Here is a 26,108-nt window from a genome sequence, read left to right on the forward strand (position 1 = left end):
ACCTATCTTGGTGGATATAAGGGCCTAATGCCTCTTAGGGATTTGGCGTCCGGTGCAAAACAATTGAAAATCACCATCAATAGTGATTTACAACATAATTTGATCCAAAACCCAGTTTGAGAATGCCTATGAACAAACAAATCCACACTTCAATGGCAGCAAACTCCAAAATATTCAGGAGAGAGAGAGAGAGATGCTCTTCGTCATAACAAAAAAAAACAGATGAAACTTGCCTCGCGTTCGTGAAATTTGGAACTACAAAACGTCACTTGGGGCTGGAACCCAAGAAACCCAGTTTTTCTGTCAACAGTTTCACATCGGAATGACTGCTTCCCTCACCACAAACAATAGATTGCTCTTCAATCTTCACGTTCGCACTCCACAGCTCGTAAAAAAAGTCCAAGCCAGAGCTCCCTTCCTCAACATCCACTTCCTCTTCAAATTTCCTTGTGATCTCATCGTTCAACTCAGTTTCAAGTCTCTCTAACTCAGACAAATCAAACTCATACCCATCTTCGATACCACCAGAAACCATCCCTATTTCAACTTCTTCCTGCCCTTCAAATCCTGTAAATGCATCATTCAGACCCTTTTCTTCATCCTCTTCTGGCCTCCCCTCAATAGGCCTTCTCCTCTTCTTGCTAATAGCTTCTTCAAGTTCCTTTCTTTTCTCATTCTGCTGCAACATCTGCATTACAAAGGTGGGGTTCTGCATTGCTCTAGCCAAGAAGGTCATCATCTGCTGCTGCTTTTGCTCTGTTCCCTGGAGCCTCTCCTCCATGGCTCGAAGATGCTCTCTGGTGTTCTGCTGCTGTTGCCTCAGTTTAACCAGCTCTGCCACCAACACAGCCTTGTCCCTCTTCAGCATGTCGATCTCTCCTTCCAAACCAAAATGCCCAACTTCAACACATGCCCCAACTCCTTGCTGATGAACTATCTGGGAAGGTGGCGTCCTCCTCTTCATGTTGATTAGTAGATGCTTCTGCCCTCTAAGAAACCCTTCATTTGCAAACTCCCATCTGTCTGGGTCAACCTTTCTGAAACCCTGAGAGACAAATGCAGTACCCAGTTTTCAGATGAGTAAAGCTGCAAGAAAGAAACCTAAAAGCAGCCAGGGAATCACAAAGTAATCTAAACAAGTGCAGTATAAGCTTCAAATCATTAAAAAACTGACACGAGAGAGAGGGAGGGAGAGAGAGAGAGAGAGAGAGAGAGAGAGAGAGAGAGAGAGAGAGAGAGAGAGAGAGAATCCTTTTTAACATAAAGAAATTCTTAGTTTGTCCTATGAACTCCTGAGGGGAAGGTTTTGTATGAGAAAAGACAAGAATTCCAAATAGAATGGTCTGGAGTTCAGTGGTATATCCTTAAAACACCAGAACAGTTGAAATCCCTCCAGTTTCACAAGGATACTTCAATAGTTCATTTTACTGTCGTGTTTGTCATCGTATATACTGTTCTTGATGGGAAATTATGCGAAAACGATGGGTCTCACACTATTTTAATCGTGTCCGCGTGACATCCCTCAAGATTTTCCCATGTCATAAAAGTGTCATTCCTTAAATTCAGTTTTATACCATTTATTTGTTAAAGTAAAAAATTCTATAAATGGTTGCCTTCAAAATAGAAGAGCTCAGTAAAGATACACTAGTTTTTTAATTTCACTAATCTGAAAATGATTGGAAGACCAAAAGCTACCATAGATTATTGATTTCTCACATTTGGGAAGTTTGGAGCAGATAGTTGGTTGATATTTAACCTAAACTAACCATAATCATACCCTCTCTATTCCATTTAAGGTTCAAAACCTATGTTTCCAAGAGTGAGTTTTCACCCCAGTTTAAGTTGGGGCCATATTTGCATAAGCATGATCACATATAACAAGCAATAAGCATATCAATTATATCACCATGTTGGTGGCTTCAACCAATCTCGTTTCTTTGATCTGACGTGAGTCCACCATCCTAATAGGAAAATAGAACAGAAAGAGGTTATTCTTGACTAGGCATATAAAGGGCAAAAAATGTAAATGCGGGCTTTTTTTCTCTTTTTTCTGACAAAACATAGAGATCACAACCTGTTACATGGCATCATAAAATCCCACGTATTTGATGCAAATACTGCCAAAAAAACAAAAGAACACTTAATGCTCTCATTTTCTGAGGTTAGGAAGGGGGCCAACGGAAATTGTGGAGAACGACAAAAAAACGGGGAAACAAGAAAACATAAAAATCAACAAATACAAAAGAGTCCACAAAAAACTGCCATCTACCAAGTGGTAATCAAAAAGTAAGTTGCTGAACGCATCAAAACCGAACTTTGGTGCTTCTAATCAAACACTTGGTGGGTCTCTTCTGCTTCAATACTGGTGCTTTAATCTTCAAATTTTCTACCACTTTTTTTCCAAGAATCATGCTCCGGGAAGTTAAACCAATTTCTTCATTTTTCCCAATTACTTCCCGGCCAAATTCTTGACTTAAAAATAATTCTACTTGCCGAATCTTGCTGGTTTCAAAAACCTATACTCTGTAACACCAAATAAGGAATCCACCAAAACAACATTGAGACTCATCGTCCAAAAATATCCATATGGAAACTAAAATCCTAGGAAAAAAATACTCGGAATCCAACATTGAGATTACTTACATATGTGTTGAGCTGCCTAACAAAACTGGAGAAGTTGTTGTGTTTGAAGAATCTGGGCAGCAATTCCATGGAAAACCTGTGAGAGTCCCAAACAATGAAGCTGTTCCCCGTTGCGGACCACGAGACCAGCTCGTCCGTACTGGGGTCGTTCACCATGTCATAAGTTTTGTTCAGAAATGGAGGTGGGCTCGGGTCATGCAGACCCTGCAACGGGAGAGGATGGAATAAATTGGGGTCGGAGGAAGATAGTGCCTCTTGATTTATCTCCTCCTTCACTGAAGTGACTGAAGGATCATATGGCTTCATGATTCCCCACAAAAAAAATGATCAAAGAAACTGCTCTCAGTCTTTGCACAAAAGCAGAAGTGCTAAACACGGAATAGCGGGTTAGAGAGAGACGCTGGATTGAGCCAAAAAGAAAAAAAGAGCCCAAAATTGCTGAAAATCCCGATGCCGTTAGTATAATTTTGTGTAGGTTAGAGAGAGAAACCCAGAATATATACGAAAGAACGTATGCCTTCTGCCAAGAGCAAAGAGGCTAGAGAGAGAGAGGAAATGAAACAGTCGACACCCAAAAAAGACGAATAAAGGAGTTTCAATGTTTACAAAGAAAACAAGGAGAAGCAAAGAAATCAATCGGTTAGAGAGAGAAAGTGAAAAACAAAACAAAACGGGAAACCAAAAAAGATGAAAGAAAACTTACAATCTTCACCAGAGAGAGAGAGATTAATGGGCCATACTGTGAGAAATGAATCTACACGTGCCTGACTTTAAGGGTATGGAATGAAATGATGACAGGAAAGGCAATTTCTAGAGAGACGACCGATTTTTTGATGGTAACGGACAAGATGTTCTGGTTAAGAAAAGTATTGAGAGAAATGAAGCTATGGGTGCCTCTCCTATGATGGGTATGGGTTGAAACCAAGGCAAAAAGGGGAGTTTCTAGTGAGAGAAAACGGTTTTTTTTATGGTAAGAAGAAAACCTTCTGGTTAAGAAAAATGAACCAGGATGGAAGGGCGAGGCATGGAGGGATGAAATGGCTTGGTGAAGGAAGGTTCTAGACTTTCAATGGAGATAATTTTGGATGGATGCACCTTCGGAAGAACCTTCTGGAAATTTTCCTTGGTCACTGCTGCATGAGTTTTCCTAAGGGGTCACCAAAGCACTACTAAAATAGTGGTGGATGATACGCATAAACACCTAAAAATCAAGCAAACAATTCTAGACGCGTGTCTTCTGAACAAAAGATATCATGTTAACCCAACGTATGTAAATCTGGCAGTCCTGGCGTTGAACTTGACTTTTGGGTTTACCTCAAAGTCACAGTACTTATTAAGAAAGAAAAAATAATCTATATTGAACAGATGACAGCTGTAAAGCAAAGTCCATGAGTTATTAGCTGCCACGTTGAAAAGTTTAAAGGTTTTCCGATAAAATACCCTTATCATTGGCTTTAATGCCAAATGCAACCAATATTTGCAATTTACAGCATTTACATGGTTGGAGCTTGATCTTTTGGTTTTTTCTGTTTTTTTAAGCCGCTGGTCTGTCAACGGATCAGGTATCCGATCTATCATGGTTCACCCAACACTAGGGCGCAAACGGATCGGACATGATTAACCGAGTTCAACATGTTATTTCCGAATATGGATCCTTTAATTGCATTACTTTTGGATTAGTATGTAGATACTCAAATTTTTAGAATATGCAAAAACCCTAAAAAGTCCACCCATTATGACCATGGGAGGACACAGGTTGTTGTCGCCTGTTCGCTCCCCCCCCCCTCTCCATGTCGTGGACAACAGAAAAGGTTTTGCCGCCTCTATCTCTCCTAGTCAGGATGGCAAAACCAATTCTATCATCTTGATATTGGACAACCCTGACTTTGTCATCCCTTCCTTAGGGATGACACAAACAGGGCCATCCCTACCTCTCTTTTGTCTCCCTTTGCACATACTCTATGAGGTTTGTTTGGGATGGCACCCATAGGTAGGGGTGGCAATCGGGTCGGGTTGGCGGGTAGTGTCTGCGGGTCAACAAACCTCAACATGAACCTGACCCGTTTATTAAACGGGTCTGCTGTGGCAAACACAAACCCGACCCATTTATTAAACGGGTAACCCGACACAACACGGTTAACTCGTTTAATAAACGGGTCGGGTCGGGTCGGGTCGACATGACCCGATTACACTACACGGCGACCAGTTTATTAAACGGGTCAAACCGATAACATAGACCTGATCTTTCAATAATTCAAGATTCAGAAGAGGCGGAAGGGGTCTGAATAGAACAAAGAGACCAGTTCCTATTCAGAATAAAGGAAGAAATCCAAATCCAAAAAGAGAAACAGAAAAGAAGAAAACCTCCACCTGTTGAGAAGAGAAACAGATTTCCCCCGGAAGAAGAGGATCGGGATGAGAAGAAGTAGAGCGTTCACGACGAATGACAAGAAGTTGTATGCGGCTATGTCGAAGAGCAGCCAGAAGGCCGAAGCCGCCACGAGGACTGCAATGCAGACATTTCATTGCTTCCATAACAGAATATCAGCAACTGCAAGAGAAAACCCTATCTCTGATCAGCAATCGGCACCCAAAACCACAAAAACTCTGGTTAATTCCATCTCAAATCGAGTAGGAAACCAGCGAAATCAATAAGCACAAGGCCGATTGAAAATCGTGATAAATGCAGACAAAATTTTTTCATATGTGGTAAATATTCTAGAAAAGAACCTGCTTCCCCACCGAGGGATCGATGAATGGACTTCTTAAGGTTAGGGTTTTTTTAGGAAGGAGACGACTGGTTCTTGTCCATCTCAAGGAGAGGAAGACGAGAGAAATGTGAGGAGAGAGAGAGAGAGGAAGAAGAGCAAGCTTCAGTCGGGGCTCGACCAAAACAACGGGAGAGGTCTCAGGCTCTGCGGTTGCGGCTTGTAAAGTTAGGAGTCAGGGTTAGGGTTAGATAAGTTAATAACTTAATGTATATACATATATATATATATATATATATATATATATATATATATATATATATATATATATATATATATATATATATATATATATATATATAAACGGGTTGCGGGTTGCGGGTTGACGGGTTCGTGTAAACGGGTTGACTCGCCCGCCTAACCCGTTTATTAAATGGGTTAGACGGGTTGACGGGTTGGCATACCCCTAACACGAATCCGACCCGTTTAATAAACGGGTTAGGCGAGTCGACCCGTTTACGACACAAACCCGTTTAAGCCAAACCCGGCTAAGAAGCGTGTTGGCAGGTCGGGTTGGCGGGTCGTGTCAAATTTTGCCACCCCTACCCATAGGTACCATCCTACTTTGGGGATGGCATCTTAATTTCCATCCTGCTCTTAGGATGATACTTTAAGTCGCCATCCTACTCTTGTGATGGCACCCTAAGTTGTTTTTGTCATGGCACTCCAAGTTATCATTCTACTCCTAAAATAACCTCCCAAGTTGTCATCCTGCTCTTATGATGGCACCCCAAGTTCTCATCCTGCTTTTGAGATGGCACCCATCCACCCTGACTTCCCTGTCTTAACCTTGTATCCAATTCATCTTTCCTGTAGGGTCATATCCCAAGTGTCTTGGATGGCAAAATTGTTTGTCGTTGGTGCTTAGGATGGCATAACGGTTCGACCGTCCCACCTTGAGGATGGCCCTAGCTTGGCTGTCTCACCCTAGTGACAACCATGGTTTGGTTGTCCCACCCTAGGGGATGACCCTAGCTTGGTTGTCCTTGTTTTGGGATGGCAAAAGGTTGTCATTCTTGTTGTCTGGTTTTCATGTGTCCCGTTTATATGAAACCACGTTAAAGTAATGTCGTCTAGCTTTGGGGATGACACACCTAATGCCATCTAGATTTGGGGATAACAAAATAGTTTTGTCGTATGGTCAATGGATGGAAAAAAGACTTGTCATCCCTCAGAATATAGAGATAAGCTTGATAGCTTATCTCTATCCAGTTCCAACCAATTCTCTCCCTTTCTGAACATTTTTGAAGAAAGAATGAATCTTTTGGATGAATCTTATCCTCATTTTGGGATATACTTTGACCCATTTGGATTGGATCCAAATCAAAAAAATCTGATGATCCGTATCTCATTCAGAAAACTATAAATAAGGGCCTCCTTCTAAAACTTGATCATATGAAAATCTCCTATACTCTTCTCTTTAAAGTTGTCATACCTACAGAGAGCTGACGTTGAAGTGATTCAACAACCAACTTACCTGCGTGGAGGTGCTATTAGATTTAATAAGAGCCTAAAAGTTAAACGAACCCTCGAGCTCGAAAAAAGTGAAATTTCAGATCATTCTCTGGGATTCGTTCATTTATTTTGAATTTTATTATTTTAAGAATGGATATTAATACACTTTGATCCCTACTTTAACTTTTTTTAAATAATGCATGAGTTGGTGTGATGACGGGTTGCTCGGCAGCGTCAGACAGATCATCATCGTTCTCTTTTTCGAGGGATCCATCTTCGTTTTGGATATTTTATATTAAGTTGGATTTTTGTTAAGACATGTAAACTAAGAATTTATTAACTATTGTTTTGAATTAATTTTTTTAATTAAGTTCTTTAAACCCAGTGGTGTGTAGTTGTGTTATTGTAACCAGCCCAAAATTTGAATCAGTTTCAAATCTACTATTTTACTATGTTTGCAAATAAAAAAAATCTTTCAAAATTTTTGATAAAATTTTGTGGCATTATAACTTTGGTATTAAAGTTTAGAAAATAATTTGATGATTCTCGACATGTTCGGCTATTCGACATCACTGTAAGTATGTTCCAGCCTTGTAGTAGTAATTTCTGAATTGTTTTAAGAGTTCAGAAAAACCTTGTGTGTAATAAAAAATCTAGAAACATAACTAGGGACATTTCATGATGGGTTTTTAATTAGAGACTCACCCTAGTTCATTCTAGCATTGTTTAGATCACTTAAGCAAACAGATGCAATGATATAATAGAAACCCTGAACAACCTCGACGAAGTTGTAAGACAGTAGGTTAAAGCCATGCAGGTCATGGGAGCCAACCTGCAGTAGGTGGCTTAGGATAGGCAGGTCATTGGGGGTGGCGGCATATTTTATAAAAAGTTTATAGATATGACCCCACCTACTTTCTCGAAGAAGACAAACCTCGAGGTAGTCGAGAATTGGATTAGGGAGATCAAGCAAATCTTTTGTGTTCTCGAGGTCCTGAAAGACTGAAAGGTTGGCTTTGGGACATATTGGCTTACGAAACACGCAAAAAAAAGTTGTAGGAGATCAATCATACATTCAGATTTTAGGATGAACCAATGACATGGGCGCAATTCCTAAAGGTGTTCAATGCCATATACTTTCCAAAGCACACGAGGGACAAGAAGATGTAGAAGTTTATCAACTTGAAGCAGACTGAGACTTTGGTGGAGTATATCACGAGGTTTCATAATTTGGAGTGATTTTGCTCTAATCTGTACACGGAGGATCAAGATTGAGCCATAAAGTTCACCCATGAGTTAAAGTCAGGCTTGAGAATAAAGGTCTATACATGTGGGCCAGGATCACTAGACGAGACCATTGAGGTAGCCACTCTTCTAGATGATGATTGGGTAGATGGATAGAAGTCCCAAGGGAATTCATCTTGGCAGTCCTCGGGTGGCCAGAAGTAGTTCGACGGGAAGAGGTTTACACCACTGACTAAGAAAGGCAAACAACAACATCAGAATTTGGGAGCATCGTGCCCTAAGTGTCATCATTTCTATCAGAAGAAACATGTTCTCTTGACACGAGTGTATAACTTCAATGCAGACAGATGTGTTATTTTGCCAGGGAGTGCCCTCAGAAGATGCTCAATGGAGAGAATCAAGTAGCAGGAGGTTAGCCTCAGCAGCAACGCCAATAGCAAGGGCAGAAAAAGGTTATTGGTTGTGTCCATGCCATTGCAACAACTGAGTTGGAGCAGGATGCAAACATCATTGAAGGTATCATCCCTATCATCGGCTATAGTGTTAGATTTTTTTTCGACACAGAAGCAACACATTCTTTCGTTGCCACACATTTTTCTTCTATATTAAATCCACCTTTTGTTACTTTGAGTTATACTTTAGAGATAGTTACACCTTTGAGAGATAGGACCATCGCTCATAATTACTTGTCAGACGTAGAGGTATTTGGTGTAAGTTTTATAAATGATATTTTTAAAAGAATATTTTCAATAAAACTTTTGTTCAAACCGAACACCAAATAATAAAAAACAGTTCACACTAATGATGAAGGTCAGGTCGAACTTAGAGAACGGGAACAAAATCTAAGTATTTCACACAAAATCATACCTTTATTGCCTTAAAAAAAAAAAGTAGCAAACAAGCACTAAAACCTATTACAAGATGTTCGAGTAGAAAAAAAAATTAATACAACCCAATTAAAATTGGCCTAAGACCCTACTTAACTAAAAAAAAAAAGGAAAAAAAAAATGTAAAGCAAAACGCCTCTGCTCGCGAACCACAATCCTTATATGTGGGTGTCAGGAATCTTGGTGCATCCACCTCAATGTCAACCACCTAACCTTGCTTCTCGCTCACAACAACCACCTGCACAAACACAAACACACAACCAAAACAACGAACTACACACGACTATGTTAGTGAAAAATAAAGAAATGAGAGCATTAAATATAAAATAAAAGAATAAAAAGATTCTAGACACAGGTCACAACATGATTTTGTTGGTTTTTGAACAAAAACATAGTGTCCTCTGTTTTAGAACACGACACCCACTAAAAAGTTCACAAAACAATACTTAAAAACTGCAAAAAATGCTAATTTTGCCCTACACGATTTAGAGAAACATTTGTTATGGATAGATTCTTGTAAAACAACAAGACAAAAAATTAAACGACATTGAAGCCTAATAAAATTTTGTAAAAATGTTCGTGACACACTACAAAATCCAACACAATTTATGGAATCGAAAAACTTTATAGAAAGTTACATAAAATGATGACTACAAACTGAAAAACATAAAACCGATAAACAGGAGATTTTTGGACATCATTCGGGAAAATAGTTCGACAATCTATAAAATGGATTTGAATTCTGACAAAAATATGCAAAAATAAACTAGATGCATCCAGAGACCTAGCCCAATTAATGGATTTGAAAAATACATCCTAAATCTCCAGATATGTACAAAACAATATTGGAAAACAAAACCGAAATTCAAAACTAACATTTTTTTTAACTCGACAACTATTCTAATTATTTATTTTGCTACAAAAAAAACTCTAACTAATAAGATTAACAGATTAGAAAATGGATTATTCTTTTAACTAACAGAGAAAATATCAAAAATCAAAATAAAAATACAGCTAATAAAATAAAATGAACTAGATCTAGTCGGCGTCTAGGGTTGGACGATGGCCAACTCTAGGTGTCGGTTTCTTTCTCTCTTTTTTTATTATTTATCAAAAAAAAATATCACAAATAAAAATGTAAACTATATGCTGGAAGAGTAAATTTAATTAAACTAATATAATGTATAAAAAAAAATAGAAATAAAAAACTAGATCTACGATCGAGAGGAAAAGGTAAGGAGGTACCGAACCGGCTGATCTGACAGATTGGGTTGAGGAGAGAGAAAGTTGTGGCCTTGTGAAGTGTGCAAACACCCTATGAAGTTGATTCTCACGTTGATCCTGCAAAAAAGTCGAAAAGAAAATAGAGAAGAAGGAGGAGAAAAAGAAAAGAAAATAGAGAAGAAGAAGAAGGTGAGGGCGTTGGGAAGAGAGGGTTTCATGTGAAATGGAAAGAGGAAAAAAGGAAGAGGGTGTGTGCTATAGAGAGGGCCAAAATTGATCTCACACCCCTCTCTTGCTTTTTAGGTTAAAAAAAATTTACCAAAAATCAAATTAAGTTAAAATTATTTCAAACTAATACCTAAATATATCCTCATTTATACAAACAAAGGTGACGCCTAAGAGGAATGACATTTTAGAAATTTTCACAATGGATTTGGGACACGTGTGGGTTAGATCCAAGATCTGTAAGATGACATTTTGGGCTGGATCTGGAACTGGTTCTTCTTAAAATTCGATCCAAAACCATAAAACAACTATAACTTTATCATTTTAACTCTGATTTGGACGAAATTCAAACCATGACTCCTTGACACCAGAAACAATATAAACTTGGGCATCAAAAAAATAAAAGACACATAAATGCATGAATTTAATAATAAACATGAATGAATTTTCATGCATTATCAATATTGATTATAGGGTAGAACTTATCTTTCAACTTGATCATTCTGGATGTGATCGATTATGATGTGATTTTGAGGATGGATTGGTTACACGAGTACTATGCTTATATAGAGTGTCATGGGAGATAGATACATTTTTTTTCACCCAAATTAGCTCATCTTCGAATATAAAGCGGGTAAATTGATAGAGAATATGAAGTTGCTTTCAACAATAAAGGCTCAACATCTGGTCGAGTGTGGTTGTGAGACCTTCTTTGCAAGTGTTTCATTGGTCGAGCCCAAACTGACCCTGTTAGAGGATATAGTGGTCGTGAAGAAGTTTAAAAATATTTTTTCTAAGGAGCTACCTGAATTACTTTCTATGCGAGAAATGAACTTTGCTATAGAATTGGTGCTGGAAACAACCCCAATATCAAAACTCTATATAGGATGATACCAATGGAGCTCAAGGAGCTCAAAAAGCAATTGCATGAATTGACAGATAAAGGTTTTATTCGACCAAATCTGTCGCCATAGGGAGCACCGATGTTGTTTATCAAAAAGAACAGTTTCATGTGATTTTGCATCAATTTCAGGATGTTGAACCAAGCCACGATAAAGAATAAATACCCTTTGCTGCAGATCAAGGATTTATTTGATCATCCATAAAAGACTAAGGTAAATCCTGACTTGTAATTTTAAGATTTGATCTTCCGAATTTATACCTTAAAGGAAAGGAATAATTGCTAAGATAAAGATTTTTAACATGATTTGTTGGTTGTTTACATGTATTTTCCAAGATCGATCTGAGATCGGGCTATCACCAACTTAGGATCAAAGATGATGATATCCCTATGACACATTCAGGACTTGATGCATGCATTACAAGTTTGTGGTTATGCCCTTTGAACTCACAAATACCCCAACAACATTCATGGACCTCATGAATAGGATATTCAAACTGTATTTGAATATGTTCGTGATTGTTTTTATCAATAATATTCTGATCTATTCAGAGAGTGAGGAGGAGCACAAAGAGCACTTGGAGATCATTATGAGAATTCTTAGAGAATATTAATTATATGTGAAGCTCTCTAAGTACGAGTTTTGTCTCAATTGGGTGATGTTTTTGGGGTCATGTCATATCTAAGGATGGAGTTTCAATGGATCCTTCTAAGGTGAATGATTTTTTTATGAATCTTAGGATGAATTTCTGAAATTTCTTGGATTCTAATAGGTAAAATTTTGGTATTCTAATAGATGAACGCAGTTCTAAATTGAGAACAACCCAAAAATATTAGTGGCATTAGGAGTTTTCTCGTTTTGACAGGGTATTATAAACAATTTATCTACGATTTCTCACAGATTGCATTACCAATGACGAAGCTTCTCTGTAAGAGAGTGAAGTTTGTTTGGGATACCAAATGCAAGGAGAGCTTTCAAACACTGAAAGAAAAGCTTACGACTGCTCTAGTGTTGACTTTGCCATCTAGGCAAGGTGGTTTCATCGTGTACACAAATGCTTCAGGTACTGGCCTGGGGTGTGTTTTGATGCAATACAAAAAAGTCATTGTTTATGCATTTTGTGAACTGAAGGTTCATGTGAGAAACTACCCTACTCATGACCTAAAATTAGTAGCAGTGATCTTTGCCTTGAAGATTTTGAGGCATTACCTGTATAATAAGCAGTTCGAGGTTTATACAAACCATAAGAACCTCAACTACCTATTTATGCAAAAAGAGTTAAATATAAGGCAGAGAAGATGAAACAAATTCATAAAAGATTATGAGTTCACGATTGCTTACCACCCAGAAAATGTAAACATTGTAGCAGACACCCTTAGCCCTAAGGCAAGAGGAGTTTTGGGGAGCCTGTGGAAGTCGATAGAGGATCTCATCGAGTAAAGACCTTTTGGATATGAAGATGGTAAAATCAGATTTGTCAGTATTGCGGTGGTAACCGAGATCATAGAGCGGATCATAGAAAAGCATAATGATGATCCCAAGTTCACTCATATGGTAGTTGCATGTCCGGAGGACGAGTTAGCTTTACACCTGCCTGGGGACAACTCTAGCTTCGTCATCCCTGTTCTGGGATGATAGAAGGTTTTGTCATCCCTGTTCAGGGCTGACAAAACATTTTGCCATCTTTGTTCTGTCTGGTTCCCATTTGTCCAGTCTATATGGGACGACATTAAAGTAATGTTGTCTAGCTTTAGGGATGACACACCTAGTGCCGTCCAGATTTGAGAATGATAAAATAGCTTTGCCATATGGTCGGTGGACGACAAAAGTCTAGTACTCCAAATGTGGAGATAAGTTTCATGACTTATCCCTATCCAATCTCAACCCATTCTCTCTCTTTCTGCGCATTTTAGAAGAAAGAATGACTCTTTCGAATGTGTCTTATCCCCATTTAGGATAGACTCTGGCTCATTTGGACTAAATTTGAATCAGAAAAATCTGGTGATCCATGTCTCATTCAAAAAACTATCAATCGAGGCTTCTCCCTAGAACCTGATCATCTAAAAATCTCCTGTCTGAGTGCTAGCCATAGCGAGAACGAGCCCTAACCCTATCATACTCTTCTCTTTTAAGTTGTCATACCTACACGGAGGTGCTATGATTCAACAGCCATCGTACCTGCACAGATGTGTTATCAGATTAAAAAAGAGAGCCTAAAAGCTAAACTGACCCTCAAGTCAGAAAAGGGTAATTTTTTAGATCATTCCCTTGCATTTGTTCTTTTATTTTGATTTTTATTATTTTAAGAACGAATACTAATACACTTTGATATTTAATGCATATTTAAGCATCTCGACGGTGTGATTTGAGCTACGGAGATCGAAAAACTTGCTTAGGTCCTACCTTCCCATCAAACGAAGGATGATCGACGCTTGTATACAGGTAAGTCTCACCTTTGCCTGGATCCTACATTCCCGTCATATCTAGAGTTGATCTGAATCAAAATCCGATCAGCTTGCATTTTTTAACATGTAAATAGTTTTTTTGTGTTCTAATTTTTTTGGATCTAATATTATCTTATGTATTTCGGATTTGGATCAACCATACCTCCTTAGATCTACTGTTTATATTTCAAATTCATATTTAGCAAGATCTGACCCAGATCTGACAAGTTTGCTACCGAACATGCCCAAATAACAATCAGTTGAGTAAGGGTAACCAATGTTTCCAACTGATTATATGACACAAACCAATATTGATGGACACATGGGTTTGGATTGGGTCCAAAATTTAGACCCGTAGTGAAAACAGGTCAGGTTTTAAGTATTGTAAATGAAGACCTGAACCCGAACCCAAATGGTATTCAATATTTTAAAACCGTTCCGATTCAATTCTGACTCAATTATGTACCTGAACCCGCTTTACACCCGAACCTGAAATGACCCATGCCCTATCCGACTTCATACCTGAACCAGTTCACTTGGCCAAGTCAGCCTGTTCAGAACTCGTTAAATTTGAGTTTAGGTTGAAGTGAATCCCAGAATATTACTCAAGAACTCATTAAACATGATATATCGTTGTTATTTTTTGTTTCAACTTGAAATGATTGGTTGGTATCAAAACATTCTTTTTATATTCAGATTTTGGCATTATCAAGAATAGTTAATAAGTTTTATATTTGTTAGCATATACTTTTAATAAATAGTTGATTTCATTAATTTACTGATAAGTAATTAGGTCTAGAATACCAATCACATCAAGACCCAAACTGAAACCCAAACACGTTATACTGTCCAAACTTGTTAACCCATATGAGTCTACTATTTTCAGTCATATCCAGACCCAAATCAAAACGGGTCTATTAAAGAACCAAACCGATTATACACTACCTAATGCATACCTGAACCTGTTAACTCATATGGATCCATCGTTTCTAGGTATTCTTGAACTTAAATGAGATTGGGTCGGGTTTGGCTCTTACTTTTAGACTTGATTCAGAATCTGAGTCTGTTAAGACCTGACCCGAACCCCACCCGATTACACCCTTGGAGAGAGATATAAACAGTTTGGATTTGGATCGAATGTGGCCAATAATCAAATGTTGCCTAAGCCTCGTCAGTAGGAGCGGGCAACAAGCCTGAGATTTCAGTGTAAGCTCTAAGCTGGATCCAGAACCGTAACCGACCCACTTGACACAGTTTCAACTTTCAAGTCAAGCATGACTTGGCCCACATCCGACCCATTCACGATTGTAATCCCTTGATTCCATCAGCTGTTAGGGGAACTCTGCCAAATTCCACTCGGACTTGCAGTTACCAAACAGTACCCAGAGAAGCCATATTGGTCTCTGTCATCGCTTCACAAGCAATGTCCAAAGCCCAGACAGCCCCCTGTCGTAAACACAGCCAGAAAATCTTTACATGATTTCAATGTTGTCAGAATCAATTTCCCAATCGAATCAGTTTTCAGAAAAAAGGAAAAAAAGAATCGAATCATTTTGACCGACTCGGCCTGTTTAAAAAGTGTTCACACAAGGGTCGGCATGATCTCTATGTTGGGATGGGTGACTGTCAGTGGCAGCAGAACGGCTTACTGCAAGGGCGCTGCATAAAAAAAATGCCTCCGTTAAAAAAGAGGTCATTTTTTATGCAGCGAACACTACATGCTTAGGAAGCAGCTCCACTACTGCTGACCATCCATCTCAACATTTTTCAAGATAAAAACCACACCTATCTTGAGAAATGCCAAGATGGATGGCTGTCAGGCAGGTTGCCGCATGCCCACCAGGCAACGACACTGCATTTAGTGTGAACCAATGTTGTCAGTATCGGTCCGAATTGGCCTATTCGTATCGTATACGGTACAAGGGCACGAATCGGCCCTTTAAAAATCGGCTAATTCGGGCCAAAATGATTCGGCATGACCGATTCAGAGAATCGGTCCTGCCTGAATCGGCCAATTTTCCATGAGTTTTCTGTTCACTTTTTATTTTTTGTTTTTCACTTCAGTTCCGCACCGCTGCCGGCTGCACTCGCCTTTCCGCTTCCGCCGCTCCCAAGTTCAGCCAACCCTACTCCTCCTCTGACATTGCACTCGCCTGGTCGCCCCTCTGTCGTTTTTTCCGGCGACACTCCTCTGCCGTCATCGTGGTCCGTAAGTCGGTAACCTTTCTCTCTCTCCGCTTCAAGCCGAAGGCAGGAGGCCCGAAAGAGAGCATCGAGGATTCAGGACGGCCATTTTTCTAACCAGCTACTCTGGCCGGAGAAGGGTCTCAAACATTGAAGTGTGCTTGTGTTTAAGCCATCTGATCATTTTCTCTGATTCAGCTTAGTTCTTGAATGAAGTTGATGCTGTTCGAGTTTTCTTTTCTAGTTCAATTATCAATTATGAAATAGTGTAACTGTTTTTGGTGCTTTGTAATTCTAGAAGCTGTTGTGATTTTAGGGTTTGGTTTAGTATTTTACTGTAGTTTTTGAAGTCGGCTGCCAGCGTCTCCACTTCACCACCGGAAGCCTCCTGGTAAGCCTCTCTCTCTCTCTGGGGGTTATGAAATGCAATTATGAGTTTGTGAATGCATGTGAAATTGAATAATTGCATATTTTTTAAGGGAGATTGTGTTGTGGTTATTGTTTACTTTATATGTTATAAATTGTTTATTTTTGTATTCTTTTGAATTATATTGATTTATTTTTATTTTTTTCTGATTTTTAAATATTTTTCTGATTTGTTAACATTTTTTATTTTTAAATTTTTTTTATTAAAAAAATATTTTTAAATAGATCGATACCAATCAATCGAGACAGGTCCGATATGATACAGCCCAATACTGTCATTTTTTTTGAAAAAACGATACAGGTCCGATTCTGATATGACAACATTGATGTGAACACTTTTAAAAAAGAATGGTATGCAGAAAAATTGTCGGATCAATCTCTGCCTCTCACATGTTGCACATTCTGTGAAACATGCTTTTGGGAAAAAAATGCATTTTGAAGGAAATTAAGACAATATATACACGCACAAGCCGGGAAAACTTAACAAACAGATGAAATTAGCAAACATGATGTGTTTTTCTGTGGAATTAACAACGGTCCAACCAAACACGCCTTAAGCCTGCAGAATGATATGCTAATGTTGGATATTTCAAACATGGTGAAAGCAATGACGATCATCCATTAAACTGATAGTTGGATGGTAAAGCCCCACTATCATTAAAGTCATCTATTAAACTTTAAATTGGAACTTTTAAAACCATAAGTTTGGGCGTGGAAAATGAATGGAAACTGAACTTTACATAAGAAATATCAAATAACAACTTTATTGATATGATTGCCTTTCAAAAAACTTTATTGATATGAGACATTTTACAGAAAGAATAAAATGTTCGCTTGCAAGTATCACCTTCAAGACGAAGGGCTCGGATCATCTGTTGGTAGGGACTCGTGAACATCACCAAGTTGACGGGGACGTCACTATTTCGAAACCCATGGGTGTGCGTCCTTTACTGCAAGGCCGAAGATAAGCATACTTCATACTGGGCAAATGGGACCTAGGGTTTTACGCTAATGAACTTGGTGAGCAAGATGGTTTCTTCCCTAATTATCTAAAGAAAGAATCACCTTTAAGACTTGTCATAACCAGAGCTGGCAACTATAAGCTTTAAAAGTAGAATCCATGGTCGCCTTTCTCAAGTGCTCCTTGCAGTATTCGTTTGCATAAAAATCCACCTAGAAAAATGATGGCATTGATTCCTAAGCACATTCCGCATCTTAGCTTGTCATCAGAGTTCCAAATTCCTGCCTCCAGAGACGAATCATGGTTGCTCTATATCAACTGGCAAAATTTAAAAATCTCTGAGAAAGCTCAACCTCTGAAAATCCACCAGCCTACCATGTGAAGGCCAAACCAATGTTCCTCTTTGGAATAGCCACAACTGCTGGAAAAGTCACACGCATTTCCTCTTTCCTTTCTATTTCTCATCGAACGAATGAGCAAGAAGGAAACATAACTAGACTGATGAAAAGCCCTCATATTCTTCTCCCTAAATATGCCTGCATCATTTCTAGCTTTTCTTCATTTATCTAAAAAACTTCAGGAAAGATATTTGTCGATCCTGTCATAATCCAAAATAAAAAATCAAAGCGAAGCAACTTTATAACTTCCCTCAAGGATCCTTTGGTCCAAAACGACCCATGAAGCCTGGCCCAGAATGCTGCTCCTTCATTCTCTTCCATTTGCCAAATTCCCAAAATTTCTTCCATAAATACTGAATTATTACTATATGCTGACTGCATTGTATGCTGCCTTCTCCGATTTTCTGCCCTGGTTTCCCTCATGCATCACACAGGCTTTCACAAAACATGGCTTTGGCCTTCAATGGCAGTACCAAATATAGGTTTCTAACAGTCAAATCTGGTACTGATGTAGATCTAGAACAGATCTCATAATCAAGGTGCTTCAACTTCAATTCCAGAAGACTGGCCTTCTGTGCTTCAAACACTATAAAAATATGGGTCTCCAAGAGATCAAACATGAATGATTTTTAACATTGCGATATCCTGTCAGACAAATCACATGGGACTTGGTCATGCTTTAAAAATTCAAGGAGATAATAGTGAACACAAACACCTTTCGTGTGCTCAATTGAAAACACACATGACAATACCTCAGGCTGAAACTAGTTTTTACATTCGGACCTGATGCAACGTAATACAGGGCATGCTTAACTTTGGAGTTGAGGATGAAAGTAAGGGTGCTGAAGAGCATCGTCTACGCTTATTCTATCCACCTGCAACATATACATTCCTCCACTCATTAGTGATAGTATACTGCCATATAGAACAAATTTGGCATTCATAAACCAGAGTCACACCAAAATGCAAGTGTGCACACACCAAAATGCAAGTAAAGTGTGCACGTATCCATCAAGTCTGCCAAGAAAAAATAAAACCTTCCAAGTAAAACTGACAAAAAATCTACCCTGGAACTCTATTAGGTAACATGAAAATCTCTTAAACAAAATCACCCAATCATTACAAGGTTACTCTCTCTCTCTCTCTCTCTCTCTCTCTCTCTCTCTCTCTCTCTCTCTCACACACACACACACACGCACACACACACATATATACCCCCATAGGATTCAAACCCAAGACCCCTCAGTTACGAGGGTGAGACCTAACTGTCTACCTATCTCGTTGGACCACAATTTTCACAGCTAATATAATTTGATTTCATAAAGTTTTTGTTTAGATTTCTGAATTTCTCAGTGTTAATATTATTATGAAGTGAGTTGCTTCTGGTTGCCTCAGGGTGGCTCTTTTAAGAACAATAGACTCAACGACATCCATCCTCAGGCTCGCTACAATCAAATTTCGAGTGTATTAAAAGTTTAATGAAAGCTTCAGTACAGCACAAAATAAACCCCTGCCAAGAAAATAAATAAATAATTGATTTTTCTTTTTAACTCTTTCGCACTCTCGTTTCAAAGCATGTGTTTTTTGGTCCCTTGTAAAATTTCTGGTGCAGATTTAACAAAAACTTGTCAGCATACTATTCTGATCACAAGATTACAATATACTTTGCTAAAGATAATGGATTTTGGTACAGGAAAGGTGTAGGTTTGATAGCCCTCAAGTCAGACATGGTTCTTCAAGGAGCTATTTCAATATGACATAGTTACAAGGGGAATGTGTAAGAACCTCATTTAAAAAAAAAACATATAATTAAATTATTGCAAGATAATCGATATTTGGGTTGGAATCTGCATTTTGGATCTAGGATCCATAAGAGATCCATATGTAACATATATATATATATAAAATAATAATAATAATCATAATAAAAGAAAGGAGTGTTGTGCGATCGTAGAATGCCATTGCGGTTGAAGGAAAAGTTTTATAGGACGACTATTAGGCCTGCTTTACTATATGGTACGAAATGTTGGGCTGCCAAGAGACATCATATTCAAAAAATGAGTGTAGCTAAGATGTGTATGCTGAGATGGATGTGTGGAAATACAATAAAAGATAAGATTCGGAACGAGGAGATACGTAAGAAGGTAGGTGTTGCACCCATTGAAAATAAGATGAGAGAGAACCGTTTACGGTGGTTTGGACATATTCGGCGAAGGCCTAATGATGCTCCAGTTAGAAGGATGGAGAAATGGGAAAATATATTAGTTAAAAGAGGTCGGGGTAGGCCTAGGAAGACATGGATGGAGGTGATAGGAAAGGATATGAATGCTTTGAACCTCACCAAGGACATGACATTGGATAGAAATGATTGGAGGAGAAGGATTCATGTGGAAGACCCATAATGATTTTCTTTTTTGGTTCATATCGCCGACCCCAATTATTTTGGGATGAAGGCATAGTTGTTGTATAATAAAAGAAAGGAGTTTAATACAGGGATCCACAGTTGGATCCATTCGGATCCAACCTATGGATCCATATTGCCTGTAAGGTGAAGACCTAGGATGGTTGGATCTCGGATCCGGATGGAATAGCTTAAAGGCAACCCGATACGGGTTGCCCGATAAAAGAATAGGTTGTTAGGGTTCTGAACGAACCCTAACACACAAGAATCGTGATGGGGAGGGAGGCAGAGCGTAGCTGCCGGAGGAGAGCTCTTCTCTTCTCGGGTTTTCCCCTACAAAGAGGGACTTCGAGTCTGTCTCTCTCGCTCTCCTCTGCCTCTCATCCTTCATCTCTCTCTCGTTCTCTCCTACCCTTTGTCTCTCGTCTCCCTCGATTTCTCGCACGACAGCAGGACCACCGGCGTCGGCAACCTCCCCAACCACGTCAGCCACCTCCTCCTCACCAGAACATGTAGGTTTTCTATTCTTTGTTTTTGGTTATGCTATGGGTCGAGCATGGTGCGTGGGTTGCTTTTAATGGCTTCCATAAAACCCAAATCGGCAAATTTAGGGGTTTTGACTGAGATAAACCCAAATAATAATAATAAAAAAAAAAAACACAAGCTTGCGACTCAAATAGGGGGTTATTAAGTATTCGTAGAATGCTAGTCAAGCATGAACTACGGTCTAGTCAACCTTTGTATTTAGTGAACCACGAAATGCCTTTTTGCTTCTGTGCATTTGTATGCAATGATACATGTCTGCACAATCTATATATGAGATGAATTAGGTAATCCCTTGCTATTTCTGTGCTTTTGTATGCAACATCACGTACTGAATGCATGTACAACATTTGCATTAGATAAACCACGAAATATACACGGATAATGAATGAAGATTTGGGCTTCATCTGCTAAATGGCGATACAGATTCTCGTATTTATTTTAATGAGCAAACCTATTATGTTATAAGATGGCCTCCTAACATTTTGTTATTCCTCATTTAATTAAGTAGCAACTCCTGGTTCTCATTGATTATTTTCGTTGGAAATTCCTGTTTCTGCATTATTCGATTATGAGTAGGTCGTCTACTTATAGCCCCATATGAGAATTGCAGTAACTATTGACCTTTGAGGACAACTCAACGCCAAATACACTGATATATACATACAGAGTCAGTTCACCTGTGATTGGTTGCACTACCTTTCAACCTCAAAACAAAATTATGGATTTTAGTTAATTATATACTTAACCATGGGAATACCTTGCTCTATCTCTGTAAATGCTTTATTAGAAAGCCTCTGTATCCCTTCGATGGCTGCTTTGAGATTATGAATCTATCAACATTCATGAAGTTTCAGCTGAGAGTTATAAAAGTCAAAATCATTTTATTCTTTACCCATTAAAAGGTTTAAGGCTTCTTCTATCAATGCGAATGACTGATTCTTCAAGGAGCCATTGTTTCTGCTTGACATTAAACTGTGTACTTAAAGCAAATTAAAGGTGGGAGAACTGTTAGTATCAAGTCAACTGTTGAATGACCAATGGCTGATAAAGAGCCTATTAGCCACAAGGGTGTAAGAAGCATAGTATCATTGATTGCAAATGTTCAAAGTTGGAAGATTGCTAAGTGATGTTTTTCCAAGCGGTAATGAGACTTGAATGGACACATGGTTATTAGGGTAGTGGCTATCATTTTGGACTTACTGCTGAAAATCATGATTTGTAGCTTTTTGAGAATATGTGTCTTGTTTGGAAATCAAAATGCCTTTTAAAACCGTCAACTAATGTATGAACAATAATATATGCACTTAATCAGAACTGTGTGGCAGCATGGTCTGTCTGTCTGAGACAGAAAGACAAAATTTGTTTTATGTTGAGAAACTTTGGGTTTTTGCACAGTTCAAGGTCTAAGCATGTACGGGACATACATAAGTTAATTCAATGTTAACAAATTTATGTTGATAACCCTATCTGTTATTATATACATAAAGTTGAGTTTTTGAATATTTAATGGCACATGTTAGCATGTTTTATAGTTTGTAACATGTGAGATATTTGATGTATATTAATAAGTAATTGCAAAGTTTGTTTTGGTACAGGTGCATACATGATATGAATGTGTGCAACTCTGAAATTCAATTCCTAGGTTCGGGTTATGTTCATGTGTGTGGATGTTAACATATGTTATGAATGAAAAGTTTCATGTGCCTACATTTATAGGACATGTTTAATTATCGCACATTTATGAATTAGTTTCAAGTGCATGTGCATACATGAAATCTATGTGTGTTTGGCATGTACAATCCTCCATAAATGTTTTCATGTACTTATGAATAATGAATGAATGCATGTGTATTAGGTGATTACATGAAAGCAATTTCACATTGATGGTGAACACATGCATATGACTGTGGTAGCTCATGCACATTGTTAAATTGGTATGAATGAATGTACATTTGGAATCATGTTGGTATCATTGCATAAATTGCATATTGTTATGATTTTTGCATACGATTCATCGATGGTCTAAATGAATCATCACAGGCCTGGAGAGCCTTGAGCTTTGGGTTGCTCTTTCTTTAATTGCATCGCATAAATCACATTTATACCATGATTTTAATTGTGTTGTTTTATTGTTGTCACAGGTGGTAAACCGTGAAGAGCTGCGCATACTGATTTGCGAGCTTATGGTTGCATGTTGATTTGCAAGCCTATGTTATTAATTTTGCATGTTGATTTGCAAATGTAATTTTATTGCTCTATATTGCACTGTTCTATGTGGTTCCACGGGCGGGAGTCCCGTGATGGTTCTCGCAGGGGTAGATGCGAGCTTTTGCCTTATTTTTGCATGTTGAATTGCAAAACTCAATAATTAGCTTTTAATAAAAAGATAATGAATAAGAACAATGTAATATATGTTCTGGGATATCTCATCTGAAGTATGAGAATTTTAGAGATCCGGTCTTGAAGAGACTGAGGATACAAAAAACTCCGTGTGCTTTATTTTGTCCCCTGAACCCGATGTTGAGGTTCTTTCTCCTGACCACGGTTTTAAGGAGAGTCCGCCACTTTACCTGTGGGTGGTGTGTTTGACACAACTGTTGTTTTGGTACCAAGAAAGTGACACTTGTGGGTGTGGGGGTGTCCCTAGTGTCCCCGACATTAAATGTGAATGTTTAATGTTCTGATGGATGGTGTGGTTTCCTGATATCGGTCGAGGGCTAGGTTTGGAACCCATTAATAAAATACAAATTGTGTGTTAAGCTACCCTGAGAACCTAACTTGACCTAGAAAATTCCACCCATCTGGTATATCCACGGGCAACAGTAATTTAAAAGAGGAACTTAAATTGTATACATTTAATAGGGCATGCATATGGAAAAAGAAAACCTTAAGGAAAGATAATAAAGTGTTCATGCATTGCACATAAATCATGCATATTTTTGCTATGCATTAGGACATGCATCTTTTATCTATTCATTTAATTGTTACATGTTGGGGAATGCATGTTGTTTAAGTTCTAATGCATGTTAAATATATTGCTTACTTACATTATGATTCCTGTTATTGATGTATATTCTGCATGCTTAATAATTGTTTCATGTTGTATGAATGTTTACCTGAATTATGTAATTTTCATAATCGCATTCTTCTGAATTATTGCATGAATTCGTATCTGTAGTTATGAGACAATTAAATGATGCTATTGATGTTACCTGTCAGTTAGCTTCTGATAAATTGTTGATTGTCGTAGCGTAAATCTTTACTTATTCTTGTATATGCTGAAAATCACACTCAGCATCCACACCAGATACTTGACACATGATATACCTGCGAGAAAATTTACAGTATTTCCTACTTAGACAGTTGTAGTCTAATTCCTATAATTTACCATTTTTCAGGTGATTGAGTAGAGTTTATGAGCGGCTGCGGGATGAGACTTCGATCAAGATTTTGGATTTATTGTTCTCGGGATAGCTTGAGTATGTTGTTATTCATTGATAATAAAATGAAATAAATGGTTTGGCTTGCTCCCTACTGTAATGTTCTGGAATGCTTAACCTTATAGTAGTACTTGTTTCCGCTGTTATAAAAAAAATTTCAAAATTTGGGTTGAGATTTCGGGACGTTACAGAATGGGCCTGAGGTTGTCCCAGACACCAACAGTAGGTTCATTTGAGAGCTAAAAGAGTGGCATGCATGATTATAGGTCATAGCACGGGCCACTCATAAATCAAATAAAGGACCTGGCCATTATGGTTCCACAAATTTATACAGCTACACAATACATGTAATGAACCGAGTTCAAGAATACCAGGAACACAAACTCAAAAAGGGGCAAAATCACAAGACCCTAGGGGCACTCACAAAACCACACAAAGGCAAACACACATATAAAAATAATATTTTTTAGTTATAATAAAATGCACAAAATATGTATGAGCTACAAAGTGGGGAATTGCGCCATATATATACGAGAGAGAGAGAGCCATTATGATGGTCTAATGGCTAGCTATCCTAAAGACTAAAAATGCCCTTATGGGCAATACAAAATAAATAAAAACAAAAAATATTACATATTGAACCTAAAAATACATTCTAAACTAAATGAATATATATGGGTGCTTCTATGGTGGTACTGTACCACTATAGCTTATGGTGGTACACACTTGATTTACATATATCTAAGCTCCAAAGCAAAATCTAACCGTTTAATCATTTTTAGCATATTATATTTATTATTTTCAGCTGTTAAAGTTGACTCAAATATGATGTTTTATGCCATCTTTAAACCACCGTTATTTTCATGAATTGTGAGCCGTTGATTGTTTACCGTCTCAAAAATGAAATCTTATGATGTATTAAATATGATAAAACCTTCTAATATATTAAATAAATCATCAAACACATTTGTCTGTTAGATTTACCATTTGGTGGCTAGATCTATGCAAACAAGAATGTGTACCGCCAGATGGTGTATATATATATATATATATATATATATATATATATATATATATATATATATATATATATATATATATATATATATATATATATATAGTACCAACTTCTTTCACAAACCACAAAGACTTGTCCAATGAATTCTTTATGAAGCTACAGATGACTCCTTGTAAGATCGGGACTGTCAGCAAAAGTTTCAGATAGTTGATACATGTTCCACTATATATATATATATATATATATATATATATATATATATATCCCTAGCCTTCTTGTACATATCTGTAATAGTAATCTAGTAACGCAAATGGCCATTGATCAAAACTGGGGCTGGACCTTGGCCGGCTTTCTGGGCAGCCTGGAGCAGTTGATGGGGCATGGCCTGGGCTGCCCAGTCAAAAAGACACCTAAGCAGGGCCAGATTGAGCAAGCTGCAGAACATTGCCCACCGCTAATCATACCATCATCAGTGAATTATTAACTTTACTTCAAAACTTGATCCTTAACTTATAACGAGATCAAGGCATCTTCCAATTCAATCTTAAAAGAAGGTACAAGTATGGACCCATGTAAAACAAACTAATAAACAAAGAATGCAATGAATCATGTTGCCCAAGTCACCTCAAAATAATCCTTGCACCACACACACGCACCCCCACTGCCACCACCACCAACAGCAACAACAACTGCCTCCCTAAAGAGTCCATTCACCGAAAAAAGCAAAAATTTGCATCTTTTGCTTTACTATAAAGCATAATATATAGGAAAAATTCCATATGTAGCATTTGTTAACAAATAAAAAAATGATCCTAGAATTATGTCAAGAAAGACTGCAATGTGTCATGGTCACAAGACTCACAGGGTGCCAGGTCAATAATTGACGGACGAACCGCAATGCCCAAATATTGGGGAACCTGCAAAAATTGAAAGTAATAAGC

At 38.0% G+C, this 26,108-nt stretch overlaps 2 protein-coding genes across 5 annotated transcripts in view; both read right to left on the reverse strand.

The window, feature by feature from the left end:
• Window positions 1–216: 216 nt before the first annotated feature.
• Window positions 217–3,676, reverse strand: LOC149830609 (heat stress transcription factor A-2b-like). 4 transcript variants are annotated; one of them, XM_090016641.1, is made up of 5 exons: window positions 2,644–2,783; window positions 2,270–2,523; window positions 2,075–2,117; window positions 1,907–1,961; window positions 217–1,045 (listed from the first exon to the last, which is right to left on the reverse strand). In XM_090016641.1, exons 3-5 carry the CDS (start codon window positions 2,089–2,091, stop codon window positions 266–268), a joined length of 852 nt encoding a protein of 283 aa, XP_089872767.1. In that variant the 5' UTR covers window positions 2,092–2,117; window positions 2,270–2,523; window positions 2,644–2,783; the 3' UTR covers window positions 217–265. The 4 variants fall into 4 exon arrangements, with proteins under 4 accessions (XP_089872767.1, XP_089872766.1, XP_089872765.1 ...); XM_090016640.1 differs by having other exon boundaries at window positions 2,075–2,523; XM_090016639.1 differs by lacking the exons at window positions 1,907–1,961; window positions 2,075–2,117; window positions 2,270–2,523 and adding an exon at window positions 3,347–3,676 and having other exon boundaries at window positions 2,644–2,943.
• A 13,431-nt stretch (window positions 3,677–17,107) lies between these two features.
• LOC149830610 (uncharacterized) overlaps window positions 17,108–26,108 on the reverse strand; it is an 80,148-nt gene continuing 71,147 nt past the window's right edge. The window contains exons 21-23 of the mRNA XM_090015496.1: window positions 26,030–26,084; window positions 18,515–18,637; window positions 17,108–18,407 (exon numbers count right to left, since the gene is read on the reverse strand). Of these exons, the coding sequence (XP_089871622.1) occupies window positions 18,572–18,637; window positions 26,030–26,084 (121 nt within the window). The 3' untranslated portion in view covers window positions 17,108–18,407; window positions 18,515–18,571. The remainder of the gene's footprint in view (window positions 18,408–18,514; window positions 18,638–26,029; window positions 26,085–26,108) is intronic.

Source organism: Nuphar pumila, chromosome 8, assembly GCF_984573655.1.
Source record: "Nuphar pumila chromosome 8, dmNupPumi1.hap1.1, whole genome shotgun sequence".
Lineage (NCBI taxonomy): Eukaryota > Viridiplantae > Streptophyta > Magnoliopsida > Nymphaeales > Nymphaeaceae > Nuphar > Nuphar pumila.